This window comes from Phasianus colchicus, chromosome 21, assembly GCF_987193195.1.
Source record: "Phasianus colchicus chromosome 21, bPhaCol1.hap1.1, whole genome shotgun sequence".
NCBI lineage: Eukaryota > Metazoa > Chordata > Aves > Galliformes > Phasianidae > Phasianus > Phasianus colchicus.
Genome location: NC_143456.1, coordinates 9,857,611 through 9,880,289, shown reverse-complemented (window position 1 = coordinate 9,880,289; position 22,679 = coordinate 9,857,611). Strand labels below are relative to the sequence as shown.

The 22,679-nt window shown below is 38.0% G+C and overlaps 1 protein-coding gene across 4 annotated transcripts in view; it reads left to right on the top strand.

Annotated features, from left to right (window-relative positions):
• Positions 1 to 22,679, top strand: part of NF1 (neurofibromin 1) — an 83,016-nt gene that overhangs the window by 4,716 nt on the left and 55,621 nt on the right. For all 4 annotated transcript variants that reach the window (XM_090122557.1, XM_031591443.2, XM_031591442.2 and 1 more), the window contains exons 2-22: positions 2,219 to 2,362; positions 3,793 to 3,876; positions 6,006 to 6,196; positions 7,685 to 7,791; positions 8,076 to 8,143; positions 8,379 to 8,454; positions 9,009 to 9,166; positions 9,818 to 9,991; positions 10,448 to 10,570; positions 10,867 to 10,941; positions 11,775 to 11,906; positions 14,874 to 15,008; positions 15,823 to 15,936; positions 16,521 to 16,600; positions 17,944 to 18,067; positions 19,450 to 19,593; positions 20,002 to 20,248; positions 20,542 to 20,615; positions 20,761 to 20,844; positions 21,413 to 21,853; positions 22,289 to 22,428. In XM_090122557.1, the coding sequence (XP_089978683.1) occupies positions 2,219 to 2,362; positions 3,793 to 3,876; positions 6,006 to 6,196; positions 7,685 to 7,791; positions 8,076 to 8,143; positions 8,379 to 8,454; positions 9,009 to 9,166; positions 9,818 to 9,991; positions 10,448 to 10,570; positions 10,867 to 10,941; positions 11,775 to 11,906; positions 14,874 to 15,008; positions 15,823 to 15,936; positions 16,521 to 16,600; positions 17,944 to 18,067; positions 19,450 to 19,593; positions 20,002 to 20,248; positions 20,542 to 20,615; positions 20,761 to 20,844; positions 21,413 to 21,853; positions 22,289 to 22,428 (2,915 nt within the window). The remainder of the gene's footprint in view (positions 1 to 2,218; positions 2,363 to 3,792; positions 3,877 to 6,005; positions 6,197 to 7,684; positions 7,792 to 8,075; positions 8,144 to 8,378; positions 8,455 to 9,008; positions 9,167 to 9,817; positions 9,992 to 10,447; positions 10,571 to 10,866; positions 10,942 to 11,774; positions 11,907 to 14,873; positions 15,009 to 15,822; positions 15,937 to 16,520; positions 16,601 to 17,943; positions 18,068 to 19,449; positions 19,594 to 20,001; positions 20,249 to 20,541; positions 20,616 to 20,760; positions 20,845 to 21,412; positions 21,854 to 22,288; positions 22,429 to 22,679) is intronic.

Genomic DNA, 22,679 nt, shown 5'->3' with positions numbered 1-22,679 from the left:
ATCGTGGACCAAAATGCCATTGTTCCCTGTCCTTTTTAGGTGGTTTGACACCTAAACCTGGCTTAGTCAAACTGGTAAGAGGCAGGGAGGTTTATCACAGCACACCTCCACGTGGGCTGTGTGTCCCACTGTGCTTCATAAGGCTGCTGACTATTGCTTCCTGTTTTACTGGGGAGAGCGCAGTGACCAGCCCTGTGCCAGACTGCAGTGAGTTCAAAGTGATGCCTGCTCATACTTGGGAACTCCTGTTATACAGAAGCCTCGTGCTTTATTTTCTGATTCAAATAAAGGCTGTACAGGTAATCCGTTTTCAGTCTGTATTTTTCCTAAAATAAAATTTAAGGAAGTAAAGGTTCAACTTTTTGGTAAGGTTTAGATTGGGTTTGGGTGGAGAAGCTGAGTCGTTTCTTTTTGGTCACTCAGCACTGCGTTTCAGTTGGGTGCACAGAGTGCTCCGGCGTGTCAGAAAGCACAAAGGAAATAGCTGAGGAATCTAAAAAAAATTCAGTGCTAATATTTCCTTTTAATGTAGCTTCCTTTTTCAAAAGGCAGTATAAAAGCAGCTTTACTTCTAGGTGACCTTGCTGCAGTGGCTGTGGTGGCAGGAAGCTCCAGAAGCGTGTAACGCGATGTTTCCATTGCATGGCAGCACGCAGAGCTGGATCTGACACACTTCTTTGAGAGGCACTTCTGAAGCGTTCTGTCACTCGTGGTACTGAGCTTTTCTGCCGTTGTCAGCACAGACTTCAGAATTCCAATAAAAGTAATGCTGAAATTTTTAATTAAATGTATCTATCTTCCACTAATGACTTCCGAAAATACATTGTAAAAATAACATCTAGCAATGAAAACAAAGCCTGAGTCATAAATGCTTTGATGTGCCTTTTCCAGTTCTGAAATGAAGGCGCTGAGACGCACTGCGCTGCTTGAAGGCCCGGCGCCCTGAGGGGCAGCAGTGCCGTACGGACGGAGCTGCGCGCGGCCCTGCGGCTGGCAGCGATGCTGCTGGCTTTGTGCTCGGGGTGCAGCGCTGGGCTGGGGGATCCCAGAGCCGCCGACCTGAGGAAGGTCCTCGAGGGCCTCCCTGCGCTCGTTTGCTGGCCCCGATGGCATTCGCTGTGCCTGCTGCTGGGATGCGGCGCTGCTCTGCGGCACCCAGCGTGGCACTGCGGTCGCTTTGGGATTGGGACGGCGGTACCCAAAAAACCAGTGCTTTGGACTCGGACTGCACTGCAATTCATGTGGAGAGGAAATTGCTCTCAGGCATAAAAGCTAGATAGTGTGCTACAGAGGTCCATTTCCCTACAAATGGGAGATGTGGGTGTGAAGTGGTTGTGTTTAATGATGAGATCAGAACTTGTTAAGAAAAATATTTCAAGTTTTGGATTCTTCATTACATTTCATGCAAAAAAGGTTGTGGCTTTCATTTCGAGCTATTGGTCTTCCAGAATATGCCCTACTGAGAGCTCTGGCCTGAATTAAATCTAGCAGAGGCATTTGATTGAAGTTTCTGTAGATGGGGAATTCCCGAGTCATACTTTGAAAGATAAGTGACACACATGAGTTATGGAAAGGGACAGTAATACCCGTTACTTTTTTGGTTCCCATTTTTGGTTACTTTATAAAAATCCTCATTAAAATGAATTTTTATGACTTACTGCTTTTCACATTGCTGTGTGATATTTTGTAACTGACTGTGGAGAAGCAGAGGGCAGTGGCTGCGTGCTTGGGAAGTGGCTGCTTTGTGACCCTGGAGAAATTGGGGTACGGCATGATGGGTGTTCTCAGGTTTTCTTCAGTCACTCTGAATCTTATAATTCTGGAAAAGCTGCACTTCAGTCGAGTTGTCAGTGCAGGGTGTTGAAGGGGCTGACGTGGGGCTCCCAGTCCTTGAGGTGTGGCTGAGGCTCACGCTGGGGGCTCCTCCTGGGCAGCCCTGAGTTCCAGGCAGGGGTTACTCAGAACTGCCCTGGTCTCCTTGCAGCTCGCACCCCCGGTGCACCTTTGCTTTCATCTCCTCTTGTTTCAGCTTGCTGGTGTTACTGCTGTGAAGACATCTCTAGTAGGAAGAGAAGTGCAGACAAAGTGAAATAATCCATTTGTTTGTAGCTGTCTTATAGAATGCGTTTCAAGGTTGTTCCTGGTGTCTTATTTAATTCATCTCTAGTAATGTAAATTTCAGTGCAAGAAAGCTCATACTACTTATCTCTCTTCGTAGCTTCCGATAAAGGCCAGCCAGCAGAATACCCACACCAAAGTCAGCACGGAGCACAACAAGGAGTGTCTCATCAACATTTCCAAGTACAAGTTCTCTCTGGTCATCAGTGGTCTCACTAATATCTTAAAAAATGTTAATAACATGGTGAGTTGTCTCATTTTAGATTGCTGGATGATTCTCAAAATGATTTTTATTTATTCACATTGGACGATGTCTGCAAAGAGTCACTGAAGCTCAGTCAATGTGTTGGTCGCTTTTTACTCTTATATATTTTCTTCTTGTGTGATCACATTCACCAACAGCACTGTTTTACAAATCACAATGGGGAGATCGCTATGGCAGAGAACTTAAGGGAGGGTGGTGGTTAAGGGAAATCCTCTGTTAATTCATGGGAAGGGTCTGTAGCTGGGAGGGTTGTAGGCAGCTAAGGGAACAGTCCTCTGGGCCTCTGAGTAGCGTTTATGTACTGGCTGTGCAACTTGGCTGTGTTGGGAGATGAGGAGGATGCTTTCTGTTGCCTGGAAAGGTGCTGCAGGTGGCTGGGGGAGCAGTGCTTGCAGCCTTTTTAGGTGAAGAATGCAGCAGAGCAAGGGAGCTGCAGAACAGCAGTGCTAGGAAGGTGTTACTCAGGCTGTCAGTGCATGACCTGCCAGGAGTTTTGTTGAAGCTCTCAAAATCTACAGAGCATATACAGTAAGACCTAGTTAAAAGTGTTAATTAAAAAATTGATGTTTGCTTTTCACTGAGGAACAGAACTTTTTTTTTCCTCTATGCAGTGGAGTAAGTTACTGTGCAAATCAGCATTATTTGTAAAGGCATTAAGAAAAAGGTCTGTAGGGTTTGCACTCTGCCAAAAGTTGCAATTAGTTTTGAGCCAACCTCTTGAGCAGTGTGAAATGTTTGAGAGGAATCTCTTTTGGACAGCTTTACGTTGGCTGTGGACTCAGGCAGTAGTACTGATACAGTTCTGGCTAAATCTTTTCTGCGTTGTTTTGCTGTCTTTGTATTGTTGGAACCAGCCACTACCAGCAATACAATTGGGTGATAGCTTAAGTGTTGGATGGATCTTTACCTCCATCCTGTTTCTGAAGCGTGGCATCTTTTTGGAGAGTCTCATGTTTCTTCCTGTGGTCTGTGATAAATTTAGCAGCACTTGAATAAGCTTGTAGGTATAGATTTGTTGCAACATCATTTCTGTTAAGTGAGACGTTGGCAATGAAATACATAATTGGAAAAGAGTCAGCAGTAATTGATACCAAAATAGTTTCTGAAAAGGTGTAGCCTTCATTTCGGAATAGTTCACCAATCTGATGAAGGCAGGGGGCTGCAGTGCACCTCCACTCTTATGCTGCAGTAACTGCTCGTTCCTTATTAGATTTGGCACTGCAGGCTGTATAGAGATATTTCTTCAGCAGTAGGGTTTTAATTCTTTTAATTTTTTTGGACTAGCTATGTTTCTGAACTTAACTTTAGAGCAGTAAAGGAGCCATAATTTTCTATGTAACTGCAGCATTACTTTAATGTGTTGCAAGTCAAATTTGTGCCACTCAGATCCATATCCTTTCTTCTTCCAGAGAATATTTGGAGAAACTGCTGAAAAGAACTTATATCTATCTCAACTGATTATCTTGGATACACTGGAAAAATGTCTAGCAGGGGTGAGTATACTTGCATAAGCATGGTATCAAATGAGCTAAGAGAGAATAAGTCAAATGCCTGTCTGTCAGATGTTACTGGTACAAAACATAAAACTTAGCTCATATAGAGCAAAGTAGTATTAATGCTATTTTAAAAAGACTAAATTTTACATATATGAAAGTTATTTACAAAATTGATAACTTAAGTATTTGTGGGCTGTTTTTTCCTGCCTGAAATTAATGATAGTGACTTTAGTTATAGTGATTAGAAATATTTTTCCATCTAAATAGATTCAGGTAAACCTGTGAACTTGGCCTTCCCAGTGCTCAGCTGATTTTCTGGAGTTATAAATAACGAGTTTCATGTAATAATTTGTTAGAAAATTTCACACAACTGTATTCTGTGAGGCAGATGTGACCTGGGGTAAGAAGGGGTGCACAGGTAAAGAATTAGACTTGGTTATCTTGCTTAGCTAGGTTGTTGTACACTTTGAATGCATTGGCATATTCCACTTAAAGTTTCTTGTGAGTTTCATTTGGTAATTTTATTTCAGTTTTGTGTAATTGCATTTACAGTAGAAACTTTGCTATCACTACTCTGAAATTTACTTTTGCAGGTGCTTCCTAGTTTACATTAGTTAACTCTGTTCAAACTTCCACTGGGAGTCCCCTCCTCAGGCTTCCAGTCAGAGCTGTGCTGAAAGGCAGTTTGCTGTTACCTTTGGGATGTTGATGGTTGTACAGCTTACTGTGCTAAACTGTGTAATTGCAAAGTCAGATTTCACTGTGAACAAAATTTGCAAATCTGTGGTTCATCCCTTTAATAAGAAAGGGATTTTTTTTTAAAGCTGTGCCCCTGGTTGAATATCATGAGATCATCCAAGCTTCTTGCTGTTTCTCTGTTTTTGGAAGTTCTTTATAAGGTAATAACTACATTGTGACTAGGTTTGTCAAGCACTATATCTTACAGTAGTAGAACAGTCTCAGTATTTGTGAGTTCATCAGAATTCACAGAAGATCCAGGTAAATGCATTTTGCATAATAAAGTATGGCTGTACAAGCTAAAGTAAATATCTCCTTTGGTTCATTTTCCATCTTTCATATAGAGAATCAAAGGAGACCCCATCCCAAAACCTGTTTAATTTCTGAAATTAATTTCTTTAAAAATTTCTTTTACACATTTTGCTTGAAATATCAGTGTTGTTTTTTTTCGTGATACACGATGATACTTCAGCAGCCTAAAATTATGTTGGATGCTTCTTGCTTTGTCCATTCAAATGAGAGCAAATTGAGCCTGTATATGTACAGTAAGACTGAGCCAAAGTTCTATACAAAGAGTGTTGTGTTCTGTGATATCTTCAGACTTATTTCTTGCTCGCTGTTCTTGCTCAATGTTTCATCAAGTTCTCATGGAAACAGAGCTCAGGTCAACGAAGTGGGAGTCTCTGAAACTTCCCAATTCCCTATGGTAAATTCATTGGTAGAATTTTAGAAAGCTTTAATGCTGACCCTTCTGTTAAAACTTGTTCTTACTAGAGCAAAGTTTCACTTCAGATTCTTCAGCAAATAGTTTCCTTATTTCTCATACTGTACAAACTGGCAAAAATTGAAATTTTCTTTTGTAGGAAAGTTGAGACACTTTTTGACTCTTATAGAGCAATTCCAGGGAAGAGGAACAGAGAAACACCTCTTTTTCAGTTCATTTAAAAGATTATTTGCTGTTTAAAGTGTAGGGGTCAGAATACTAACCAAAAGAGAAGTACGGGTGAGTCTGTGCCCTTTGGGCCACTGTTCTAAGCCAAGACAGTTAGTGTTTGACATATGTTGACAGAGAACATTACTCAGAAAGGTAATATATTTTACTTCAGAGATGAATTTGGTGTTTTGTTTGGTGGCATTGGTCAACTTCATATCCTACAATATTTTGGAGACTAATTCAAAACTGTTAACATAGTTTGAATGGTGCAGATTGTTGTTCAAATGGGAAGAATCCTTTTCTGCATAGCTTACATATGCCAGGGTCAGTGGTAGCATGCATGTGGAATTTGAAATCCAGATTCAGGTCCTGTGCTACTAGTGGCAGATGCTCCATTCTTTGCCTTTGAACCAAGAAAATTGAATATCATGAAGTGTCAAATGTTTAATTTTAGCAACCGAAGGACACGATGCGACTGGATGAGACTATGCTGGTAAAACAGTTGCTGCCAGAAATCTGCCACTTCATCCACACTTACCGTGAGGGGAACCAGCATGCAGCTGAACTGCGCAACTCTGCCTCTGGGGTTCTTTTTTCCCTTAGCTGCAATAACTTCAATGCTGTGTTCAGCCGCATTTCCACCAGGTAGGTGTTTTAGTAGCTTGACTTAGCCCAGTGTATTAGAACACCTGAAAATAAGTGTCTAGAAGATCATTCATGAACTGCAGTCTTTCATTTTTGAAAAACTCTTACTGTTTAAATGGTATTTAGAGAAATTTCCTGTGCCTTTCAAAGTTTTACCTGACTTCCAGGTTAGAAAAGGTTCCCGTTCCATATCTGCTCTGGGTTACTGTCAGCATACTACTTGAGTTGTGGTTATTGCTCTTTTTTACCTGCTTTTGTAAGTCCAAGTCAAACTCTATTGTAAAATGAAACAGTGATGACTGAGAGAAATGTATTTTGTAGCCTGAAGTTGAATATTTGCTCCTTTTATAGGAAACATTTTTCAGCTGAGACTTTCTGACAGTCTTTGGGTTTAATAATTAATAATAATCCTTATTCATGTGTGTGTAGTATGGCTTACTTCTCAGGCTCCAAAATCCATCCTAGCATCAGTTTGACTGTAACATAGTGCTTTTGCCCCCTGACCTGTTTTTCTCTTCAGGATGGCTTGCACAGAAATAGTTAAATACTTGACCAATTGTTGCTGATCTCCACAGGGGTCAGCTTGCCGACAGTTAGCATTGCTGATCTTTTGACCTGTGCTTCCTGTTTAGGAATATTTCTAGGCCTTGTACAGCAGCTGGGGGATTTTTGGCACGAAAAGCAGTGCAGTGGGGACCTTCCCATTCCCAGCGTGGGCTGTTAAGTTTCCCTGGTGTTGAAGAAATGAAGAGCTGCTTTTGTGTGTAGTACTAGAAATTGCATTCCTTGTCAAAAACACATCTGTAGCTTTGGAACTAGACATAGCAATCTTTAGTTTGTGAGAACATATGATTTAGTTATTAGTGGCCTGGTATCTGTTGAGATGCTTAGTAAATTATCCAGTACAAAACTATGAAAAGGTGCCATTGGATTTAGAATGGTATGATTAAACTTCAGCCTGTTCTTTTGCACAAATAACAAGGACTTTCTTCAGCTTACAGAGCGTGATTGTAGCTCCCTTCTGTGCTATTAAGTGGCATCAGTCATTGTTTTACTATAGAGAAATTAGCTGGGGCAAGACTTGCTGCTAAGGAATGGTAGTCTAAAGGTGTCATGACTCCATCAAGTGAATAATTTGGATGAAAAGATTACAAGATGAGAGCTACAAGAGGGGAGATAGCAGAAGACGGCAAATCTTGGCTGTAAACAGGCTGTCACCAGGTGATACTGGTGTCTTGTGAGACTTACCACTGGTATTTTTGGATCTATTCTCAATATGAGGATTAAGCAGGGTTTAATTTTAACTCTTAATTTTGCAAAATCTGCCTTTTATTTCTAAACCTGGATAAGTTTATCTGAGAGGATCATATTAGATGTGGAGATCATATATTATTCTGCTGCTCTGCAAATGTATACAATTGTAGGTGTGTACACATACCTGTCTGACATCATCTGAAGGAGAAATTAATTTACTTTGCATATTTTTAGATTGCAGGAACTGACTGTTTGTTCAGAAGATAATGCTGATGTTCATGACATTGAACTTTTACAGTACATCAGTGTGGATTGTTCCAAGCTAAAACGACTCTTGCAAGGTATGATGGGAAGCTGTTTTTTGAAATAGTTATATCTGAATATGTGTTGTTAGAGATGACACAATGGTATTGATACATTCAACTTTTTCTTCTTTAATCCAAATATTCTATACGTTTTTACCATCTGCTTACAGGTATCCAAGTACCTTTAAAGTATTAAAAAGTGTTTACTTTCAAAATGTTTAAAAAGTGAGGCTTTGTACCTTACACGTTTTTTGTAAACTTTATTTGCTGCTTTTTAGAACTACGCTCCTCTTTAATGCAGAGATGTTTTACCTTTACAGAGACAGTATTCAAGTTTAAAGCCCTTAAGAAAGTAGCTCAGTTAGCTGTTATCAACAGTCTTGAAAAGGCAAGTATTATTAATTTTCTGTTTCATTGCTTATTTGCTGTTTTACTGTAACTTAAAAATATATGCAATTCAGAATTTTATTGAAAAATATGCATTGGTGCTTCCCTTTGATGCATGTGTCCTGCAAGAAATGCTGAGTTGTTGAAAGTTAAGACTGAAATATTTATTTAAATAAGTAATTTAAAAAAATGTTTTTTAAGCTCTGGAACGTAAAGATGTTCTGTGTTATCTGCAGGCATTTTGGAACTGGGTGGAAAACTATCCTGATGAATTCACAAAGCTGTATCAGACACCACAGACTGATATGGCCGGTGAGACATAACAAATGACACATTGTTCAAAAGTTGGTTTTAACTTTTTCTTACTAAATCTTGAGGGGTTTGTGGATATTCTTAGTTGGTTTTGTTTTCCCACAAGGCATCCCCTCATTCATTTTGTCTTTTTTTTTTTTTTCCTTCCTGTCCATCCTACATGTCAGAACAAATTTCTGTCAGCCTGTTACAGGGCAGGCAAGAATGTTTCTGCTTTCTTTCCTGTCCCAACTTCTAAAGAGATTCATTTTGTGGTTCAGAACACAAAGAAATAGAACCCCAAGGATGCGAAGTCTTCAGATGTGTATTTTTGTTCTTGATATGCTAAAAAAAAAACCTTCAGCTCTATTTATCTTTAATCCCAAAGGGATGAAAATTAATATTTTCAGATAAGCCAGGGCTTTGAATGGTTCGATCCCATTTTATCTTGGGTAGCATGTTTGTAATGTGCAAAGCAGAACTTTTTTCTGTGTAGGTGGAGATATCATTGTTGTCTTACTCCTGTCTTTTCATAATTAAAGTCAGTATTGAACTTGAGGTTATATTTTGTGCAGATTGTGCAGAGAAGTTGTTTGATTTAGTGGATGGCTTTGCAGAGAGCACAAAACGTAAAGCAGCCGTGTGGCCACTACAAATCATACTCCTGGTCCTGTGTCCAGAGATAATTCAAGATATAGCAAAGGATGTGGTAGAGGAAACTAAAATGAACAAGGTAAGAAAAGAAAATTATCTTAATTCTGAGTTCTGGGTGATGCTTGTCTTTGCTTATTCTGTAATTTATTTTACTACGTCTTTTATTCTTCAGGTGTAGTAAAATTCCATATATAAATTTCTGCACCCTTTTTGTTCTCAACTGGCATACGTTCTTTCATTCTCAATAATCCATGCAGCTAGTATGTCCTAAATAATGTTATTTCAGAACTTGCATGTTTGCTTAGAGATTTGAATCCCAGTGTTGCAGTGCCCTTGTTTCCACCAGTAGCAAGCTTAGCATTTCTTCTAGCTGTTCTGTATCGTTCTGCACTGTGTGTAATGTGTGTTCTGTAACTGCAGTACCTGCAGAAGAAGAATTTGGTGTGATTGCAAACATTCTTATTACAAGTGAACAACCATCTAATCTTATTGCATTCTGATTGCCCTAGATAATCCAAAATGAATGTGTAATACTTAATAATGTATAATACTTCTCAAATAATAATGCTTCTCAAAAGTGCTGCATCAAGTTGTTTTTTTGCAGCCCCAGTATTTGTGACTTCTATTCAGGAAATGCAACATTATTTGGTTTAATACTTAAGTTTCTGAAAAATCTGATCATAGGTTACCAAAGCTCTGATGATAACTGTTACCCACTTGAATTCTGCAGAAACTGTTCCTGGACAATCTCAGGAAAGCACTTGCAGGCCACGGTGGGAGCAGACAGCTGACTGAAAGTGCTGCTATTGCTTGTGTTAAGCTGTGCAAAGCATCTACCTATATCAACTGGGAGGATAATTCTGTCATTTTCCTACTAGTGCAGTCCATGGTAGTAGATCTTAAGGTAAAACCATGTTTTCTAATTGCAATGAAGAAATATGAATTTTAAATCTTCAAGCTTCCCCTTAAATGAATGCCATGGTGTTCTTTAATGGAATGTTTTTTTTTTCTTTTTTAAGATTGCGGCGTTTGATTGAGTTGTTGCAATTCTTAATTTCACTCCCTTATTTTTTTCATTAATGTCTGCTTTCTATCTCCTGAAGTTTTGCATTCTTTTCTTCATTTAGTGCCTCACGAGTGAAGCCATGACACCTGGGTAATTTACTGACTACTTCAGTGCTTCCCAAAGGTGTCATGTCACAACAGTGATATGATAGATACTGTTTGAAAAAAAGTGCAATTTTTAGAATAGAATACATGCTCCTTTTTTCCCCCCATGTGATGTATTGAAAATAGACAAGAATAATCTTGGTGTCTCTCTTTTTTTCTTCTTTCTTTAACAAAAAAAAAATGTATATAGAATTTGCTGTTTAATCCGAGCAAACCTTTTTCAAGAAGCAATCAGAATGCAGATGTAGACCTTATGATTGACTGCTTAGTTTCATGCTTCCGCATAAACCCGCATAATAACCAACACTTTAAGGTGAGAGCACAACATTCTGGTAAGTCATTCTGCATACTGTCAGTGACTTGTAAATTATCAAAGATGTGCCAGCAACAGCTGGGAGTTGGTAAATAATGTCAGCTGTGCAAGTGTCCCTTAGTGATACATTACTTTGTGTTTTTATAAGTCTTTTCTTAGCGAGTTAGAGTTCCTTTTTCTCATGTCTATACGTTTGACAGTTTTGTCAATTTAATTAAAAGGCTCCAGTATGTTATTCAGTGTGGTATGAAAGGTGTCAGAGAAAAATGTGGTTTTATGTATTATTTTCATTGCAGATCTGCTTGGCACAGAGTTCCCCATCAACATTTCATTACGTACTAGTAAATTCACTCCACCGAATAATCACAAATGTAAGTTCTGAAAGTATTTAATCAGCCCAGCTATCTGTGGCTTCTGTTCAGGTCCGTAGCTGCTTCGATTTAAATCCATGCCACAAGAATTGCTTGTTAATAGCCAAGCATGTGCAAACTTTAGTTCACACTGTCTGCTGGTTGGGTTCTCCATTTGAGAGGTTTTCCTGGTCAGTGTGAAAATGGAACCAGTCAGTGCTCAGCAACCAGCCCTACTGACTTTACATGATGTTAACCTAGTTCGTTTATCCCAGCATGATAACGAGAATGCTGTTTAAACAGAATTATTAGGCATTTTGACAAATAGAGAAGAATGTGCTACTGTGGATGTAGTAGTGTGTCTGGAGGAAAAATAATGATGTTATTTTAAATAATATTGCTATGATATTTGTACATTTTCAAATTAATGCTGTTTTACTGGTGATTAATATGTTGAATAATGCAGCTTTTTAGATATTATCAAGCTCTTAGAGCATCATTTTTCTACTTTGCTTAGTGTATCAAAATGAATTGAGCGCATATTGAGTGTTTATAGTATTATCTAGCTCTCTGTATCCTGAAATCTACTCTGGTTTCCTGGATTTTCAGTTTGTGTTTGTTCAGTAGTAAGCAGCTAACTTAGAGGTGTTGCTTCAGTTACAATTCGTTTAAGACTGAAATGAAAAACTAACATATCTGTAATAGTGTGCAAAACACTCATTTGTTATATTAAACCTTTTGTAACTTTTAGAGGTCTAAGATAATCGTGGAATAAGTTCCAGAATCATAGGTAAACCATAATGTAACTCATGTTACTGGTGCATCTGCTGAGAATTTCTGTATTTTCCTCCTAGTCTGCATTGGACTGGTGGCCCAGGATCGATGCTGTGTACTGCCATTCCGTGGAGCTTCGCAGCATGTTTAGTGAGACACTTCACAAAGCCATTCAGGGCTGTGGGGCACATCCAGCAATTCGCATGACTCCGGTAAGACTTGTAAAGAAGTTGGTAAAACACAAACCTATTGCTTTTCCCATGTCTCCATTCCATTTTGACTTTTTATTCATTAACTTTAGACTGGAAACTAGAGGGGGGAAGAACATTACAATCCAAAAAGCAACAGAGAGCCATACATGCTCTGTAAACTTTCCAGGTTATGGTGTATTGACTAGCTGTTCCTACGCTGTAGTGACACGTGCTTCTTCAATTTCTTTTTCATGCTGCTTTTAAACTGGCAACATAGAAGTATTCTGTAACTGTCCTCTGTGGCTAACCATTCATTTTAAGTGTTCTTGCTGTGTGAATAGCTAGATAATATATCCATTTCTCTTTAATCTGAAAAATGGAAGCATTCTGTATGTGAGGTTAATTTCTGAAAACCGGAATGCTTTTACTATGATTAGCATGATTATTACACTGTTACTTCATTTTATTTGTCTTGCTTGCTTTCTGATGAGCAAGTTGACTGTTTGGTCTTGGTGACAGCATCAGTGATAAAGATCTTTCAAGCATTGTGAAATGAAGTCAATATTCTCGGTTGTCTTAGAAGAAATTTTGAGAAAATTCAGACTTGTGGTTGCATGTGAACTTACTGAATAAATACAGATGAACCACATTTCCTCCTAATCTTTCTGTGTAGGACTTTGGATGTGTCAAGTTAGCTCACTGATGTTCTGTATTGTGTCACAGTGTGTTGGATGTTTATTTTTAGAAGGCCTAAAATTATGCATGAAAATACTCCCGTTGGGCTTCTCATATGAAAGAAAAATGGTCAAAATACCTTTAGTTGAAAGCTACAACTTGTTTAACTTGCTTTTTACATGTGTATGTTCCTCTGTTAAGAAAATAGCAGGGGTGTTGTAGTGTCAACTCTGACATTGATTGGTGGTGCTTTGTCTTCTGCTTCTTATTTTCTATTCTTATTGGCTGCTGTCGCTCATGGTCAGATGCCAACCAGTCACTGTTTTGCATGGCAGTGGGCCTCTGTTGCTGTAAGTATGACCCATCGTAACTACCGCAGAAAAGCCTTTCGTTGCTCTGACTTTTCTGTGCATAGTTACCACTGCAGTCACATCACTTCATCTCGGACACAAAAGGTGGCATGCTTTCCGTGGAACACAGGACTGGAGGAGACCGCTTCTGCTGGTCTGGCAGTCGCAATGTCATCCTTATACAAACTTGTTTCATTGGTAAAGGCTTTTTGTCGGATCTGTTCTGTTCTTTCTGCCCTCTACATTTCCATCACAACACTCTTCCAGAATCTCCTAGCTCTGTGGTTAGAACTGTTTTCTAATTTCCAGCCTAAACTTATTTATGTATAACTTTATCCCCATGTGTTTTTGTTCCAGTGTTGTCTGCTCACTTCAAACTGGTGTTTATCCCCCTGACGTCTGTGCAGACGTCCCTGCCTTTAGTTTTGATAGTGTGAAGTAAATAAACACTTCACAGAAGCTGATCAGCTTCTTTTGCCACGTGTCTGCTCTCCCTTACTGTAGCAAACTAAGATTCTGCTCAGCATGAGTTAGCTCTACTAGCACAGTATCAATTTCTTAATCAGATACTTTCTGTGGTAGATTTTATTCTATTTTCACATATGTAGTCACTGGCCAGCAAAATAGTGTGAGCTTTGAGCATTTCTGGAAGAATTGCATTCTACAATATTGTATATACACTTCACTTCACTTGAGGGTGATTTTGAGCTGGTTTATTTTATGTTCAAAATTAGAACTTGCTTTTTGTCTTCACTAAACTTGTTACTGTTTGAGATTTTATCAAATAATAAATTAGACAAGATAATTAAAAAGCTGAGTTTCTAAAGTGTTCTGTCCTGTGTGAATATCCACAGCACTTTTTTGTGCAGTTTACTCTCGACTATTTTGGTAGCAGTAGGCAAAAATACTAACTTAGTCCCTGGTGATGGAGTTTATAATTAATGAAAATGTAAATTCTGTACTTTCACTGGAGAGAGATGAAAATCTGTATTTGAGCATCCTGGGGTCCAGTTAATGCAATATATTTCGTATCTTTTTAATACATATAGAGAGATAAATGAGTGTTTTTCACAGGCCTTAGCATTTGTCCATATAATTTTTGTTAAGGTGAAGATGCTGAAGTAGTTTGCTGTGCAACAAGATCGTTCACTCTGGAGTTTGTGCATGCTGTAGGACCGAAGCGTATTCTCAGTTTTGGAAATCCTTATGATGAGTGACATCCACACACTGCACAGCCAGCACTGTGTGACTGTTAGTTAGGTGTGTTGGTCATATTTCTAACTGGGTTCTGTTGTGTGAATGGCAGTGTGAACACACTACTGTTCACAGTCAGAATTCCTTATGTGAGCTGTTGATACAACTTCACAGTGCTCTCCATTTCAGATGAGGACGTTGAATGGTACAGGAACAATTCCTGGTTTTTCAAATGGAACTAGCATTTTTTAATGAAAAGATGCACTGTGTACTTTGTGAGAACTGAAAGGCACTCTTTTTTCAGACATCACATAGATGAAAATGTCTTAATCCAGACTAATTATGACAGAAAATAGTGTCTGTTGCCTTTGGAAAAAAAAAAAATTCCCTACCCTCTCATGTATTCAGGCTTTCTTGTAATCTTTTTTGTTTTTCCTCTCAGAACAGCTGAAGTAGCTCTAAATTTTTATTATTTCTTCTACGTTTCATTTGCATAGTTTGTCTTATCCAGAGCTTTCCTTATGTCCACCTGCAGCTCACTAAAATATTTATTAAGTAAACTTGAAAGATGTAATAGTGATAGCATATGCATATTTAATGGGGAATTTTTAAGCAGAAGTCCATGCAGCTGTACTTAAGTGAATTGAATATACTTTTTAACTCTTTCGTGAGTCATAGATAACATAAACAATAATGCTTTGTAAGCTGTTTAGTTGTAACTTCTACGTGTAGTGCCTTACTGACGATGACTGCTTTTTCTTCCTGTCAGAGTCTCACGTTTAAAGAGAAAATGACAAGCCTTAAATTTAAAGAAAAACCTACTGACTTGGAAACCAAAAGCTACAAGTTCTTGCTGTTATCCTTGGTAAAACTGATCCATGCTGATCCAAAGCTTTTGCTGTGTGTAAGTATATAGAATATTTCATTCACATAGTAGAATTTCATTTTGAAGTTTCTAAATGAATAAAAATTAAAAATATACGCATGACATCTAGGATACTTCCCTGCTCATTCTTTTCATCTGCACTGTCAAACCAAAAAGACAACAAAAAAAATGAAAGATCTTACAGAACCAGAGGAACACAATGAAAGGGAACATAAAGCTCTGTAACTGAAGGGAGAAAGAAGGGGTTACTTACAGTCATTGTTTCAGTGACCAGAAAAATGGATGCTTTCTTAGTTCCTTACAGCTTTCAGTTTCTGTTGTCCATGGTGTTGAGTAAAAGGAACATTAGGGCAAGCATTCTTTAAAATAGATATGTAAAATTGCTAAAGTTTCACTGTGGTGGTGTGAAAGAGAACCATAACTTAATAAGCTTTATGTTTAAGCTTTCTTGTGAATTCATGTCAGAATGAATGTTCTTTGCAGTATCATTCTGTGACTGTAAATCTCGTACATCACGTCTGAAATATCAGAAGTAAACTGAGTATTGATCAAATGTCTACACATGGAGGGCATGGGAATGCAGTGTTGCCAAAACTAGGGCAGTACGAGCATCTAACCAGAGCACTAAACATTTTCCTTTTGTCTGGTCTGTTTGTTGTTTAATTTAAACAGATTTCTATTATGTCAAAGATATAATATGGGGTGTTGTGGCTGCTGCACTATTAAAGATGTGGAAATCCGCTAGTTACAAAATGGTTGCTTATCAGTCAGTAGCATGGTCAGTCATTGACAAGCTTTGCTTCTTAAACTTGCTTTTATTTTTGCTATTTAGAATCCAAGGAAGCAAGGGCCTGAGACACAAGGCAGCACTGCTGAATTAATTACAGGCCTTGTACAACTCGTTCCACAGTCCAGTATGCCAGATATAGCACAAGAAGCCATGGAGGTAAGAGGTGAATGTTCTGTATGCCAAATGGTTCGTACAGGCTGTGCTAGACAAATCAAGGCTTTTCTAGAAACTACAAGGAATTGATCAACTATGAGGCTGTGTCTTAGAGATGTGTCTCTATTGGTCTTTTTCTAAATGTCTCCTGCATTAAAAGTTTTACAGGAGAGACCTGGAGGGAAAGTTTTAAAACACAGCCATTCAGATTGCCAGTTGGTGACTGCCCTACACCTCCTAAAACATTTTGATTCTGCCCTGGCATTGATCGAACAGAGTTTGACAGTTCCTCTGTTGCACTCTGCACAGCGCCATTGGGCTTGTAGTTTCTTGTCTCAGTTTTGGTGATAGTTCACTTAAGCACTTAACAATAGCTTCTGGCCATTGTCTATCAAAGCCTTTGGTTGTGCAGGGAATGGTTACAAAGAGGAAAGTATTTGCCTGGCCTTGGTGAAGAGCTTTAACTAAAGAAATCTTGTAGTCACCATTAGAGGTATATGTGTGTAGGACTGCTTGAACTAATATCTTCAGTAAATATTGAAATAAAAACTTATCTGAAGTGAGATGCTATTTTGTTTTGAATTTAGGCCTTGCTAGTTCTTCACCAGTTAGACAGCATTGACTTATGGAATCCTGATGCACCTATAGAAACATTCTGGGAAATCAGGTAAGTTAACTTTTGTAAGTAAGAGGAATAGGTTTTGATTTCTCTTCTTTTTTGCAATAGTTGTTGTTTCCTGTGAATAGTTCAGGAAAGCTATGTAACATCAGCATGAATTGGCACTCTATTAAAGCATTTTTCTCATGACAAAGCTGCATCTTTCTTATGCAATTTGAATTCTAACAAAAATATCCACAAGTGTTTTGCAGGCTTTCTTAATGATTCTCTTCAGCCTGTTGAAGTTTAGCAATGACTGTTGATAGAAAAAGGCTTTATCCCTGCATACAAGTGTTTATTGTTTGAATTCTGATGTATTTGTGTGGACTGAGGGAGGGTAATGCTAAGCAATTCTAGAAGCATGAATTTGCTGATCATGACTTTGAAACCCTCACCTAAAGAAGGTTGTAGTTGACCCTGACCTGTGGTTTCCATTTGTCTTTCGTGTGTGTTTAAAGAATTTTTATTGGTAAAGTTGTCTTGCTTTTTATAACTTCACAGCAGCTGTTGCAGTTGATTTATGGGAGAATACTAAGGTAAACAAAGTTACAAAAAGAGCTGAACCAAAAACTAAGGAGCCTGTAAACTCAGAATTCTAAGAACTGCATGAGCTGACCAACTTAAGAAGAGAATTTGGTGATCTCTTCCAAGTTGGTACAGGAGGTTGTTTTGGAAGAAAGTCTGAAGTCTAGGTGGTACACTTTCAGTAGCATCAACAAATGGGCCTGCATGACTGCTAGAGGTGGCTCTAAGGGCTTATTATGGGATAGTTTTGGGGCTGAGTCCTACCTAGTTGGGCGATAACAAACCCATTACTATAATTTCTAGTAATAGAAATGAATCTGTGGTCTGTTCGGGCTGGGGGAAAAACCCTTTAAAATTGACACTAATTTGGACCCTTTGGCAGTTTTAACAGAGAGTGTGAGGCCTGAATGGATATGAAGAAGGAACATCCCTAGATATGTTCCTTCCAGAACAGAGTTGAGACACGTTATCAGAGCAGTGTAGGTAAACTTGTACTGCCACTGTCTGTGCTGTATCTGTTCTGTGGATAAATGGAGGACTTCTGAATCAACAGCCCTGGAGTCTGGACTTCTTACAAGTACCCAAATTGCTTAACTTCCTCTAAGGAACCTCTGAGGCCATTTGGGTGGTGGGAAGGGTCAGAGGGGGTTGTATCATTTTAAAGTACACACCTATATTATATCTATTATACAAGTTAAAAGAAGATGTTAGCACATATATAGGATATTCATGCTAATCATCTATTTCTATGTAAAATGTAGTAATATCTTTTTCAAATATTTTGTTATTAGATGATAAAGTTAATGCTTCATTTCATTTTGCTGCAGTTCACAAATGCTTTTTTATATCTGCAAGAAATTAACCAGTCATCAGATGCTCAGCAGTACAGAAATCCTCAAGTGGCTGCGAGAGATTCTCATCTGTAGGAATAAATTTCTTCTAAAAAATAAAGTATGTAAATATCTATTTTGTCATCCCCTTTATTAAGTTACTTTTATGATTGAAGGAGTATTAGCTACATTTGCACTTTCTGTTTTCTGATTTCCACTAAGAGAAAAAAAGCTTTGTCTTCTGTCATCTATGAGAGAATGCTGTGAGACATCTGTGATTAGAACCCTTAGCTGAAGTTTGGGTGAGGATTCAGCTACATGTGTTGTTTTACTTTCCCTGAAAATGGTTTTCCAAAACCTCAGTTATTTCTGAGGAGGTGATGCCTTACACTTATTTCCCTAATACAGGGGAAATAGTCTGCAAGAGGAGAGAGAGGGGAAGATGGTTATGAGAAAATGTACTTCGTTGATCTTGTGTTCAGTCATGTCCTAGAACTAACTCGCTTCTTTCGAATACTATGGGACTTTTTCTGAGCTGAACACACTTTGAACTCCGCACTTGCTAGAATTAAAACCAGACTTTTTAAATTAAAGGCCTACTACTGAAAATAGAGAGTTTGTTTTTTTCTGTCTGGCTTGTGAGTAGATGTACTAACATGAGAAGATGTCGTGTGTGATACGTGACATGCTTAAATGTCTGTTGTACCAAGAGCATTTTTATCTTTAAATGAACTTTTTTGTCTTTTCAACTTTGGTAGCTGTTACTAATGGAGACTTTGAGTTTGTTTTAATGCTGAGTGGTAGGCTTTTTTCTTTATCTCCAACATAATGTAAAATTGTAAAATATGATCTCATACTGCAGCTCAGGACTATGGGCATTCTGGCTTTTTATGAGTTTGGGAAGACTTTATGTTTTGCCTTGAAGTAGGAATCAGCTGTCCCTGAGACACAGAGTGTGCTTAATATTGTAATTCTGCTTTCAGTGGAGAAGTACTTAGTTGTTAAAAGTCTCTTCCTTCATAATGCTTAGAGGATGATTATTAGTATCAGGATAAGAAAAATATAATAATTGTTTCTAGAGCGCTGCTTCATGTTCTCAGTTTTTACTTTTTGTGTTAAAATATAAAATGTATAGAAAATTTCCAGTACTGCTGAGCTTGATTTCTTTAGACTATTATATTTAAACTATAATTATGTTGGTTCTGTGGAGTAAAACCAGGAAACCTATTGGGATTTCAAGGGCAGGCCCAAGGAAGGGAGGAGAAGGCATAATAAGCTTCCTTCAAGGTGATACATTTTGAAGATGGTTCTCAAATTTCATGAGGGAAAGCATCATTTAAGATACTGTTTATATGGGCGTATTGATAAGGCACTCTTAGAGCCCCAGTGTGAAAGATACATTGTAAATTCTGAGGAGCTTTTTCCCTTGGAAAAAGCCATGTCCTGAATCATATTGTTTTAAAAGATAAGGTGGTTTATTTTTTTTCTTTCCTTTCTTCATAGCAATCAGACAGAACTTCCTGTCACTTTCTCTTCCTGTATGATGTCTCTGGAGGTGGAACTAGTCAGATGTCTCTTGACCATGAAGAGATGATGCGCTGTGCTCCTGGAGCCACCCTCAGGAAAGGGAAAGGAAATTCTTCCATGGTAAGTAACATAAACCTGAAATCTCACCTTTTAAAGTATTGCATGCAGTTGAAATGTACTGCGAAAGATGAAAATATCAAACATTTCAGTAAGGTATGCCATTTGACAGACAGTGTTTTCTGATCTACTGTTTAGCTGCAGGAAAAAGTGAAAATGATATTTTGAATATGTTTTATGAGCAAAAAAATCTGTTTATTGGCACACAATTTTCTAGTATCAGGGGGACTTCCATAAGTACATGGTTATCTTTATGAAGGTGGTTTCTTGCCACTTTGTTTATGCAGTATCATATACAGTAGAGTTCTGATCTTGGTTAGGACTGTGTATTCTTCTGGAGTAAAGCTAGATTTTATGAAAACTGTCATATTCTTAGGCAATATTACCAAATTTGGAATTTTGTTTCCCAAGGAAAGTACAGCAGGATGCAGTGGAACACCTATTTGTCGCCAGGCCCAAACAAAACTGGAAGTCGCCTTATACATGTTTTTGTGGAGTCCAGATATTGAGGCAGTCCTTGTTGCAATGTCCTGTTTCCGTCACCTCTGTGAGGAAGCAGATATCAGATGTGGAGTAGATGAAGTTTCAGTTCATAATTTTTTGCCAAACTACAACACTTTCATGGAGTTTGCATCTGTTAGCAATATGATGTCAACAGGTAGGAATGATGAGTCTGAAAAATATCTTTGCCCTTGGGTAATAAGACTATTGGGATTGAAGTTCTTTAAGATTCTTGATTCAAGTGTAACTCCTGCTTTCATTGAAATAGGTGGAACAAAATGGGAATTTGGGTGCCTGTGATGATTTGAAAGTGTAACAGGGAGAACCTTTTCTGAAACACTTTAAGGGGTTATGTTCCTCTTGCTAATTTAAAAATTACTTTCAAAGATCTCACATTTGATGCAGGTAGCTTTTCAAAAACCTGTTCAATAAATATTCTGTTCTTTGTAGGGAGAGCAGCTCTTCAGAAAAGAGTGATGGCTTTATTAAGACGTATTGAACATCCAACTGCAGGGAACACAGAGGTAAACTTTCTTATAAATTTATATACGTACCTATTGGTTTTGTGGGTTCTTTTTTTTTGGTTGATATGGTTTGTTTTTTTTGAGCACAGAAAAGACTGTTGTTTCAAGTAATTTTGAAGTTAAATCTTGATATGTCTTATTTTAGGCTTGGGAGGATACACATGCAAAATGGGAACAAGCTACAAAACTAATCCTTAACTATCCAAAGACCAAAATGGAAGATGGGCAGGTGACTATGATTTTTCCATAGGTTCAACCTTAGAAGTTCAAAGTAAATATTTAAATTTGTGTATTTTAAGGAATTTAACTTTAACTTAGGCAGCTAGTTCTGTAGGAGGGTATAAGTGCCATGATAGTATCCCAGAAATCAGTCCTTAAATTGCTATAAGATAGATGGAGTCTAAGCTTATAAAGTGAAAAGAATACTCTGGAATACTACTAGAGAAATTGTGCAGTCCTTTCCACTGAAAGGTTGTTTTTTGTTTTTTTTTAAAGGAAAACAAAAAGCTGCTGGCAATCATCACTTAAATATGCTCTATCCTGGTATTCAGCCGGGAGTCATTTAGACAACCTGCTTTGGGCCATTTTTAGCCTTGTTTTTTCAACTTCTTCAAAAATAGTTCCCCTGGATAGATTTCTTTTACGACTGAAATGAACTGCAAAAGGCAAATCTTAGAAAACTGTTAAGACTGGAATTTTAAATGGCAGGATTCAATATGGAATACTTTCAAATTCTGATCTCTCTCTGTTATTTTTGTTTAATTGAAGAGATTTCATTCTGAGTTGTTCTTTTTCAGGTTACTGAAAGTCTTCATAAGACAATTGTTAAGAGACGAATGTCACATGTTAGTGGGGGAGGCTCCATAGACTTGTCTGACACAGATTCTCTCCAGGAATGGATCAACATGACGGGATTCCTCTGTGCCCTCGGAGGAGTGTGCCTACAGCATCGTAGCAATGCAGGGTTAGCAACCTACAGTCCACCCATGGGCCCAGTCAATGAGCGTAAGGGCTCCATGATATCTATGGTATCCACTGAGGGAAATGCAGAGACTCCTGTTAGCAAATTCATAGATCGATTATTGACTCTGATGGTCTGTAACCATGAGAAAGTGGGACTACAAATACGGACTAATATTAAAGATCTGGTGGGTTTGGAGTTGAGTCCAGCACTTTATCCAATGCTATTTAACAAATTGAAGAATACCATCAGCAAGTTTTTTGATTCTCAAGGACAGGTAAAGTGTTTCCTTCATGTTTGTATCTTAATAAAACGCATCAGTCTTGTCTTTCACATTGGTAATTGAAATGAGGTGTCTGTTCGTGTTTTGTACAAAATATCTGCTAACGTTGTGACTGTTTGAGAGCATGCTTCATGTAATTTTTGTATTTGATTCCAAGTTGTATTTAGCATAAAGTTATTAAAAATACTTTTGAATTCTTAGTAAACTCTTAGACAACAGAACCTGTGAGAATGTTCTCAGAATCTCTAAGATTGGTTAGTGTTAACCTATTTTAGTAATGACATACAGTAACTTTCTTTTGATCAAGTGATAATTGAAAAATGCTTGTCTGTTAGATTTTGAAATTCTGCAGTATATTTGATAAACAGCTGCCCCCCCACCACTTTTTTTTTCTGTCCATAATTAAGACCAGAAACTTTCTTCCTGTAGGTTTTATTAACTGAGACCAACACACAATTTGTAGAACAAACCATTGCTATAATGAAGAACTTGCTTGACAATCATACAGAAGGGAGCTCAGAACATCTTGGACAAGCTAGTATTGAGACAATGATGCTAAACCTGGTTAGGTAAGAAACCTTCTTGACTTTCCTGTACAAAGTAATATGTTTAAGGAGGAAAATTTTTAAGGAGGACTCTTTTAGTTCATACCTTTGCTTGCATCCATCAAGGAAGTTGATTGTGGTCCCCTTTCTTATGGTCCTAAAAGTTTCACTAGTCATGGAGACAAGTTATACCATAGTGTTAAGTGAACTGATGGAAGGTGACTTTTTTTTTTTTTGTTTATCAGAACCAACCATTCTATAGCTCACCTCCTTTC